This window comes from Echiichthys vipera (assembly GCF_963691815.1).
Source record: "Echiichthys vipera genome assembly, chromosome: 6".
Taxonomy (NCBI): domain Eukaryota; kingdom Metazoa; phylum Chordata; class Actinopteri; order Perciformes; family Trachinidae; genus Echiichthys; species Echiichthys vipera.
In genome coordinates, this window is record NC_139831.1 from 15,247,091 (window position 1) to 15,257,638 (window position 10,548).

At 38.9% G+C, this 10,548-nt stretch overlaps 2 protein-coding genes across 3 annotated transcripts; both read right to left on the reverse strand.

Moving 5' to 3' along the window:
- Positions 1-1,658: 1,658 nt before the first annotated feature.
- ran (RAN, member RAS oncogene family) lies at positions 1,659-5,041 on the reverse strand. Of its 2 annotated transcripts, none has more exons than XM_083915169.1 (7): positions 4,991-5,041; positions 4,049-4,106; positions 3,566-3,650; positions 2,781-2,906; positions 2,489-2,676; positions 2,198-2,368; positions 1,659-2,040 (listed from the first exon to the last, which is right to left on the reverse strand). In XM_083915169.1, the coding sequence occupies exons 2-7, from the start codon at positions 4,091-4,093 to the stop codon at positions 1,996-1,998; spliced, it is 660 nt and encodes a 219-aa protein (XP_083771295.1). In that variant the 5' UTR covers positions 4,094-4,106; positions 4,991-5,041; the 3' UTR covers positions 1,659-1,995. The 2 variants fall into 2 exon arrangements, with proteins under 2 accessions (XP_083771295.1, XP_083771296.1); XM_083915170.1 differs by having other exon boundaries at positions 4,923-5,000.
- Positions 5,042-6,762: 1,721 nt separating this feature from the next.
- On the reverse strand, positions 6,763-10,318 carry ndufs8b (NADH:ubiquinone oxidoreductase core subunit S8b). The gene is made up of 7 exons (XM_083915171.1): positions 10,249-10,318; positions 9,307-9,355; positions 9,165-9,230; positions 8,954-9,043; positions 8,025-8,197; positions 7,688-7,816; positions 6,763-7,188 (listed from the first exon to the last, which is right to left on the reverse strand). The coding sequence occupies exons 2-7, from the start codon at positions 9,353-9,355 to the stop codon at positions 7,057-7,059; spliced, it is 639 nt and encodes a 212-aa protein (XP_083771297.1). The 5' UTR covers positions 10,249-10,318; the 3' UTR covers positions 6,763-7,056.
- Positions 10,319-10,548: the final 230 nt, after the last annotated feature.

Consider the following 10,548-nt stretch of genomic DNA (forward strand, 5'->3'; position numbering starts at 1 on the left):
TTGTAAACAACTATGAGCTACTCAAAATGAATTATGTATGAAATTTTTACTCCATCCCACAAACCACAAAGTTTAACATTACATGAAAGACACATGCACAACAAACATTGTCTTCTATTGTTATTTTCCTTTCATTTTGCCTGGAGGCTTATACGTGTATTAACTACACTTTACAGCAGCGTCATTTTCAATCTCAAGTAGGCATAGAAGAAACGTCATATTTTGTAAAGTAACCTGAATGCAGCATATACGGTTATCATACTAGACGTGATGTAGTGGTGAAAAACAATAGTGTTGAGCTATTAAGGCAGTGCAGGAAAAGCAAAAGCAATAGATTTTAGTGGTAATTTGAATAAACAACATCCACTACACCATGGTGTTATGGCTTTAAACGCAGCCAATCAGAGGAGAGCAAACACCTGTTAGGAAAACTCATGATATAAAGGGGTCACATAAGAGAAATAAACATATTTTTAAATATATATTGTATAAATGCATATTAAAAGAAAACAAACTTAAGCCATTTAAGTTGTGTACAACCCCAATGCAGGCTTTATTCTAGCCTGAAGGTGTAGCGACCCTTGTAAAGGCTTTGCTCTTATGTAAAGTCCATAAATAAATATTGTATTACAGCTTGAGACTAAGTGGGTACTGAGGTAGATGATGTTTCTTTTGGTCTAATTGGTTAAAAAAAAATCTCAATTTGTGGAATACTTGATGTACAGTATGACGTAGCTATATTCTCACCCTGATCCACCAGGTAGACACACACGTCACAATGAGCGTGCAGAGTAAAAAAGCTATTACATAATTCTGCTTAACTCTTCAGTGCTCTGAATGGAAGACTATGACTGACACCTGGTGGACATAAGTGTGCACAGCAGGTTACAATGACGGTCCCTTGCGTGATTGGAAATACCTTTACTGTTTTGATATTAAAGCTCCATCATCATGCGCTATAAAACTGCCCCCACCCTGTCTTCGCCAATCTCCATCACGCAAACTACACACAGCAGTTTACAGACCCACCCATTACTTCTCCACTGTAATACAATAATACAACTGAGGTTTTTGTGTACATTTCTTTCTGATAATGGTTGGATTAGTACTTTAATTCAGGAGTAAAGTCAATACTTGCAGTGTACTATGGTTTTATGATACTGAGAGCTGTATATTTTAACATTGTACACACAGAAAGCCCAACTGTTCAAAGTAATCGCTATAAACTCTGGAGCACATCGGTTTCATGCTCAGCGTTTAATTGCGTTATCCTTATAAAACACAGGTACTATGAACATAACGTCTACCATTAAAGGGTTGGGCATTAAAATATACTGTAGTCTACCATCAGGTATTGTCCTCAATCTATACATGCGTACAATATATCTTATAGATAACTTTAGAATATAAATAATTGGATCCGGGCCCATTGCAGTAAATGCTGCAAATCAAGAACCACTATAAGAAAATAGTCCCCTTTCCTATAAAAAGATATTGATGTCTCAGTACAAAAACGAGCAAAGATAACTGATTGATAAACTCCATATTACTGCTTCAGTGTCAGGGTTCTGGTATTGGGCTTGCCAGCCCACTGTCACAGCTTAAGACACTTGAAAACAACAATCATTACTGTCCAGAGACATTAAAAACAAGACAGGTTATATTGAGAATGTTTTTATTCAAAGTTACTCCCCTTAGTTCTTCCAGTACAACGTACAACAGCATAATGTGAGCTGGGTAAGTGCAGTGGAGGGTGCTCGATGAAGAATAGCACGTTGCCATGCCAACGACAACACTAGGGTGGGCGTGTCTGATACAGTGAAACTAGAACCACAACTTTTCCACCAAGTTTTTTTTCGTAGTTTTAAAACAAACAAAAAAATTCAAAAATAAAAAATCTGAAAAGGGATTTTACAGTAAGGGGAGGGGAGGCGCAAAACTCCGACAACTTCCTGTCCACGTTTGGGGGGTGAAAGGGAAAACTGAGTCAACACGTTAGAGGTCATCTTCTTCATCTGGGAGTGCCGTTTCTGATGCAACCTGGACAGTAGGAGACATGATACATTTTAGGATTCTTTATGCAAGCTGGTGCCCTGCTGAGTATTCTTGTGTACTTTGCTCAGATTAAGACGCTTCAGAATTAAAATATACTACAAAGTCACCTAAACATGTGTTCTACCTCTACCGTCATACTCACTTGAAGCTCTTGCTCATACTGCGCAGCCATGTTCGGGTCCATTTGGACCTCTGGGGGAGCGAGGGCAGGCATAGCCACAAACTCCAAGTTGGGATCGCCGATCAACTTCCTTGCTAGCCACAGGAATGGCTTCTCAAAGTTGTAGTTACTCTTGGCAGAAATATCATAATACTGGGGACAGAGCAGTTTATGGCAGTTAGAAATAATAGCTTAGAAAAGAAAATAGTTTTCTAGATTTCATAATGTACACGAGAATGGACTCATGTTAATCTTTGTGTGATCGGTTATTACCTGCAGGTTCTTCTTGCGGTGAAACACGATGCTCTTGGCTTTGACTTTCCTGTCTTTGATGTCCACCTTGTTTCCACAAAGGACGATGGGAACGTTCTCACAGACGCGGACCAGATCACGATGCCAGTTGGGCACGTTCTTATAAGTGACTCGAGAGGTGACGTCAAACATGATGATAGCACACTGAGCTGTGGAGGTAGCAAAGAAGTTTTAACACACAATTCAGTGAAAGGGATTTTAAATTGTGATTGGGCAGGAACCAGAACCGCATGTTGAAGATTGTGTAGATCACCTTGAATGTAGTAGCCATCTCTCAGGCCTCCAAACTTCTCCTGACCAGCTGTGTCCCACACATTATACTTGATGGGTCCTCTGTTGGTGTGGAACATCAGCGGGTGCACCTCGACTCCCAAAGTAGCTAAAAAATTACAAGCAAAGATACAATGCTTGAGAAGAGTAAAGGTGCAAAATAGGTTTAATCTACTTATAGTTTAGGGGGTGGGGAGGTAGACAAGAGAAGTTTTTGAAAAATGGTAAATTACTATATTAAAATAAATCATTAGGTAGAGAAATATGGACAGGAAGTGAAGTTGCTTAATTAGCTAGAACGTGTACAATTCAAATGCTATCTGAGAAAATTACAGCAAAAATTCATGCACAGGAAGATCAAACCTTTTAAGATGCAATTATGGTGAGGGATATTTAGGAGCTTAAAAATATAAAGTACACTATGTCAGCATAATAAATAACTTCGTAATCAAACATGATGTGGATCTGTAGAGATTAGTTTATTCATTGTTATTGTAACTAAGAAACGTGCCACGTCAGATTTTTACGACTTAAAAACTGAATTGCCTGTGCACTCTAACACACTAAATGCCACTTATCACTTCAAACATTGTTTTACATGTCTGCACTGAATAGGGCCCCACAGATCATGTTTGGACCAAAGGTACCTATCAAACCAACACTGGTGCGGCCCTGCTATTGTGGTGTGTGATTACTAATTTCACAAGATTTCAAGTCAGTTCCAATGTCTTTACCTCATCTAATACTTCATGACATGGAGGAACTCACCAACATATTTCTTCTCAAACTCTCCTGTAATATGTCTCTTCACAAAAGTAGTTTTTCCGGTGCCTCCATCTCCTACCAAGACAAGCTGTAGGAAAGAGTTTGCATAAGTTAGTTAAGAGTGGTTGGTACTGGTTGCAAACAAACGCTTAACACGGCTAAGTTCGCCTTAAATCCCCACAAATACCATTCCACATACTTAGATAGAGATGATGGTGTTTTGAGGACCTCTAGCATCTACAAAATACTTTGGATTCACTATCATTACTTGTAATTATGTTTTCTATTTGCTTTCATTCATTACAATTGTATTAGTACAATTTAAGTGATCCTTTTGTATCTAGTGTGCCTTGTATGCATGTTGAGGTGTTATTGTCGTTGTTTTCTATGCCATGATATTAAAAGTCCTGAATAATAAATTAAAAACAAACTTACAAAAAAGGATTAACAGCACATAGGTAACATTATATTAAAAAAAACACTCACCTTGAACACCGCCACCGGTACACACTGTGCCGCTGAGTCAGCCATGGTAGCGATTTTTCTATGAGTTAAAGAAAACAAGGCGGGATGGTTAAGTTAGCACGTTATCCGTCATGGTCCCGTCTGCTAATGCTAGCCAGTCAGCATTAGCGTTAAGTGTTTGCAATTACCTGGTTCAACGCTGGATTTGAGGCTAACCGCACACGTTATTAGTCTAAATAGTCACGGTTTGTTGCAATTCGTTTATTTTGACGCAGTTTACTTTACAGTCAACAGCTACTCCGCCGCCTGTTACCTAGCGACACCACACTCTAGCGTGTTCTATCCAAGCTAACGTCCCAACGTTGCAGTCATGTCTGGTGTGACTATGTTTAAATACGCTACTTGGCTGTGGATAAAAACACGACAGGCTCGTTTCTATAACCGTATTAGAGCTAAACGTAGATGGTTGTTCGCTAGCTAACAAGCTACTGACGCTAGTTTGAGTGCGCCATACGCCGCGATACCGCACTTTTTCTTGTTCGACAGGAACAATCGGACTGAAGACTATCCAATGTGTTCCGCATCGCAGTTAAAGGCCTACTTGAGCCCAAACTTTACACACGAAGTTCACTTTGCTTGGTTAAGTCAATAATAGTAAATACACTAGAGGAATATAGGAGGCTCTAGAGAACAAAGCGGTGAAATTATAAGAGCTGCGCTAACGCATTAGCTTAGCACGGCATGGAAGCCATTCTTTTCAGCGAGCTAACAGCTAACGTTAGCACAAGAAAACTAACAGGGCCTAATGTAAATGCTTGAGCCTCCCAGGGTTAAAGTCGCAAAATCAATATAACCACAGGTCATACGTCAAAGTCATGCCGTTGTTTCAACTTACTTTCCCCGATAAATGGAAAACTTGAAATGCAGGATGGCCCACAAAGAGAGAGGAATATAGAGACTCACCGGTGTCACTGCCTGGAGAGAAAAGGGGTAAATGGCTGCGTTCGCGGGAGATTCAGCGTGGACGTATGAGTCAGTTTCCGCCCATGTCATGTGACCAACGCAGCGGTAAAAAACCAAACCCATTTGATTGTATGCATGCATCCCTGGTGTATCTGGTGTATGGCAAGCAATTTTAACATTTAATATATAATCTGGATATGTATTGCATTTATCTTCCTTGTCGAAAAAGAACATTTCAGATTCCCACAATGACATTTTTATCTAGTATAAATTACGTCACTTTTGCCGTTTATCTCTAATGGGCTGTCAATTCTGGACATAAAATCTAAGCTTTACCATCTTTCACAAACACATCCTGGAGAAACATAACCTGCTTAGTTGGGGAAAACTTTTAAGACATGCTGTCTAATTTTAAAGATTATAAATGGCAAGGCTCCCCCACCACTCTGCACCTTTATACACCAGGAAAAATCAAACAACTGAACCACAAGGTCTGCCCTAATATCGTGTAGTCCCTCTAAGGTCCAGTTCCTTTGATAAACTGTGTTTCTCATTCAGGGCCTCTAAACTTTGGAATACTAAACCAATACAGGAACAGCACCTCCTATCATACATTCAACCGCAATTTTGAACATCGGCCTTTAAGCAATCAAAAATCTGAAGGCTTTCAACAGTTCAGTATGATAGTATTTAATCTGGTCTTTTAATTTCAGATATCCCAAAGGAAAAAAACATTCCAGATATTCATAATATAATCTTGACCAAATCCAAAATGCATTCTGACTCGTAAACATATCATTATGGATATGTACAACTGCAATTTCACTAGTAAGAATCACATTACAGAGAGCCATTATGTTCATTCTACATATCTAAAATGTAATCGTGGATATCTAGAGTTGAAAGCCCAATACACATGAATGGCAAGAGTGATATAATTCGTACTAATAAGAAAGTGGATATCTCAAATGATCCTTCAGACTATTAAGAATTCAATTTTGACTAAGAAAATGGTAGTATGGATATCTAAAATATAATTACAAATACAAGTGTGATTCAATTAAATGTTAAAACCACATCCAGCCCCTTTACACCCAACATTAAAGCAAATATGGTATTGTTATACTATATACTATGGTGCAGATCTCTATAACCAACTAAAAGGCAAGTGCTGTGCCTTACCATGCTAATTTATTTTGAAAAACAGTCATTGTTTCAAAGTCAAAGTCAGCTTTATTGTCAATTCTTCACATGAATAAGACATACAAGGAATCGGAATTTCGTTTCTCACTATCCCATTCGTAGACTAGACAAGACAAAGACAAGACACAATTAGTAAAGTAAAAGTAATAATTGTTATGATTATTTGCGGTATTGATTAATCTTGCAATTTGTTTGCTCGATAAATCAATGGTCTACATATCATAATATAGTCCCAGAGCCCAATTTCCCAAACATTGTTTTATTATAAAGAGAATATCATTAACGCTGATGAAGTTGCTTGTTTTGTTCACCAACAGTCAGACAGATATTAACTGTGATCTAAAACAGAGAAAAACAGCAAACCGCCAGAGCCATCCACATATTGTTTTGCATTTCGGCTAAATCGACTGATCAATAAATCAATTCATTGGTTCAGCAACAGGTGAATTAACAGTTAAAGTTTTAAAGCATTATTTATTTCAGCATCTCAAATTTCATTACATTACATTACATAAATATACTCTTTCAGAAATGTCCTATTACATAAGAATACAGAATAAAAATGCTTTTAAAGTGCAACAGAAAATAGACCATTGGAGACTATGCATAGGCTACAATCACTGCAGACTACACACATTATAAAGTGCAATATCATCCATCTTTACAACATGAGACATGACATTTGTGCGTTTTTATATTTTTTCTCAGTTCTGTTGACAGAATCTGAGGCTGCAAGGCTTCACTGCTCATTTGTAACTCACTGGAATATCTTTAACGCTACAAAAAAAATATTTTTAATGCATATGAGGATATAAGATATATCAATATCCTGTATGACACATCTTTGTGGGCAGCGTACAGGTCTATCTGTACAGGTAGTCTGCATGTATGTTTGCTGCTATCTCAGCCTCCCATCGGTCTCCGTTGTTGAGCAGCTTCTCTTTGTTGTACAGCAGCTCCTCGTGGGTCTCAGTGGAAAACTCAAAGTTCGGACCCTGAGGGAGGGATTGAGGAAAAAATACACATTAAATGTCTGTTGGTCTAAATCCACATAAATGATGTGAAGTTTCATGTTCTACATTTAGGTTTTGATGGTGGGTTGAGTGAATAATTCTTCATTTGAAACATTAAATAATTTCCCCTTTGTGGAAGGAAGTAATTGACTTTGTTAAGCAATCCACACGATCAACTATTGTAAATAAAGTTACAAGTTCCTGAGTAAAAGGAGGTTTCAGACGAATGATCCTACAAGCACTTTGTTTTACTAAAGTCTAGAGTTTCATACTTAGGTGTTGGCATGCAGAGTAAATTAATGCTGGACATGTAAAAGAGAAGCTGATACTGATCTAATTTACCAAAAGGATCCCCTGTCACAAAACTTGAAAGAATCCTTTTTTATTAAATACATATTTCAAGTAAAGAGTTGAAGTTGTACTCTGCCAACAGCCACCTTGGTTCAGCTCCACAGAATCTCATGTAGCAGCTTATTCTTACCTCAACAATGGCATCAACAGGACAGGCTTCCTGGCAGAAGCCACAGTAGATACATTTGGTCATATCAATGTCATAGCGTGTAGTTCTCCTGCTGCCATCAGCTCGAGTCTCAGCTTCAATGGTAATGGCCTGGGTTCCACATAGGGAGGAAAAGTCAGTCCGGACAGTCACATATTTCGGCATTGACTTAATTACAGCCTAAGCAGCAGGTATTGTGAGATAAATTGAATACAGGCATTGTGAAAAACACCAAAGAGCTGCTGGTAATGAATGATAGTCCTGAAAAATACACTACAGTTGTATTGCTCTATCTTTATAGCAGGAACTGAGTGTTCACCTGAGCAGGGCAGATGGCCTCACAAAGCTTACAGGCAATGCAGCGCTCCTCTCCATTAGGGTAGCGGCGGAGGGCATGCTCACCGCGGAAGCGGGGTGACAGAGGGCCCTTCTCAAATGGGTAGTTGATGGTGGCCGGTTCACGGAACAGGTAACTCATGGTCATCCCCAAACCTGCAGGAAGGTGTTGAAAGAGTTATGACTCACTTTATTATTTTTATTTTATTTCTTTCCATAAAAGGACCAAAAGCACATAAGCATTAGTTTGTCATAACATAACATTACATTCTGGCTTCCCTACCCTGTCTGTGGTACACAGCCCCACGCTCATACCTTGATGTTTGTTGTTTTGTTTTTAAAAAAGGGAGTCATTTCCTAAACAGCTGGGCACTGCAGTTTTCAGCAAACGTCATTGCAAACAGGAGAAAAGTGTGTACTTCTTTACATTTTTACAAACTGTGGAGTGATTTCATTGACTGTAGTGTAGGTATTTATTGTATTGGCTTGTTGTTGGTTATGTGTTCCTACCTAGTCATTTTTACTTCTGCACCTTTACACTTTACATCTTTTACATTTTGTAGTTGTATGTGATCGAATGTCCTCCCCCTCATAAAATCAACTAAAAATACTATTTTCACCCATAAATTAATACACATTTGACATCCTAGTGACCAATTTTGGCAAAAGAAGGCTGGTGTATGTTGAACTGACTCACCCTACAGTGGCTGTTTACATTGTAGTGAAGCAACATATCACCCAATGGTTTGACTCATTTATGTATTTTGAATGGTTTCTGGAGGTCTCTATCAGGCTTTGACTACCAAGACAATACTTCTTAGTAGAATGGTTCAAAATAACATAACATATAGATTTACACTAGGCATCTAACCCAATGCATGGTATAATTTATCTCCATTGAAATCACAGAACCTCGAAAGAGTTCGGTCCAAAGGAGGGTTGTGGCAGCCCGGTCAGTGACGGACCTCAGGTCTGTCTGCAGCTCCTGCGCGTTTACATACTCTACAAGAAGAATAGAGGGAGAGAGGAGTGTATGGTTGGACCAGCTCAAACGACAGGCACCTGTGGTCACTTCACTGAGGAAGCCATATATGAATAGCTCTTGGTTTGTTGTAGTTCTTACTGTAGCCCTCTCTCTGCACACTGAGACTGAATGGGCGCAAGACACCATGAGCATGTCCAAATGTGCCTGGAGAGGCAAACAAATGTGATGAGATGAAAATTGTGCATATAGATATTGTTAATGACATCTGCTCCAGTAGTACCTGGCTTTGAGTAGCAGTGGAGAAGACGCAGACTCATTGCAGTAGACATCTGGAAGGAGAAGACAGTGTAAAACCTTTAAATTGTTTGAACTAATAGATGAACCTATAAAAAAAGTACACAGCTGATACAGGACACCTTTACTGATGCAACCCAGACACAAGCTCCTTACTGAAAACAAGGGAGGTGAGGGTGAGGGAGGGAGAGTAATCTTGCCCCTAAATCCCTGCTGTTACATCAACCTGTGCCGCGTTCACGGCATGCCAGCAGAATGGGAAGAACGGCAACAAACCCAGTTTATGCGCTTTACGGTTAACGGAGCACTCCAGGATTTTTACAAAATTGTTAATAAAGTTGCAAGACGAGCCGCCACGTCTGTAAACGGAAAAGTAGCCTACGTTAGACATTTTTGTCGTGTCAGATATTGGAAGGTGTTTGCTCACGGATTAAAGACAATATAAACAAAATATGACGTTAGCATATATTACCTTTTTAATTACCGTTAACGGACAAAACAAATGTTTACACAATGATAACACCGCACTGCTTTAGATAGCGTCTCCCCTCGACATTTTGCAAGAATTTTGTAAGCAATGTTTCTAGAAGGTCAATTCAGCTGTCCGTGTTTGTGGTCTGTACGACATGACATGAACGCCTCACTAAATAACTTGGCAAAATTTGAGTAACTACGATTACATTCAACTTGAACTATTAGCTATACATATTTCCTTTAAATGTTTATTGTGGTTATTTACTATAGTCTATTCAGACGTTACATATTCATAATACCTAAATGCGACCCCTAACTTCATTATACACTGCTGTTACGTCGCTCAGCGGTCATAATATCCATTAAATTCAGCATAACGCGAAAAACAGCTCAGTGAACAGTGGTTTCTGTTACCGAACAGCTCGCACTTATAGCAACCCTTTACTCCACTTACCTCAAGTTTCACAAGTTTCTGATGAGCAACAGACAACAGCAGGAGAGCGGTCCCTGAACTGCTCACTTGTATTTATGTTGCATTCAAGTGCTCCTGGTTAATTTCCAATTCTCCGTTAGATACTCGCTAAACCAGGGGTCTTCAACGTTTTTGAGGCTAAGGATTGTGTATACAATACTAAGATATTAAATGATTAATATCAATATATTCATACATCATATGTAAATGTTAAACTTACATTTGGAAGGCACATTGAATCCTTCATTTCAATTGTATATGTGCATGGCTACCTTGCCTATA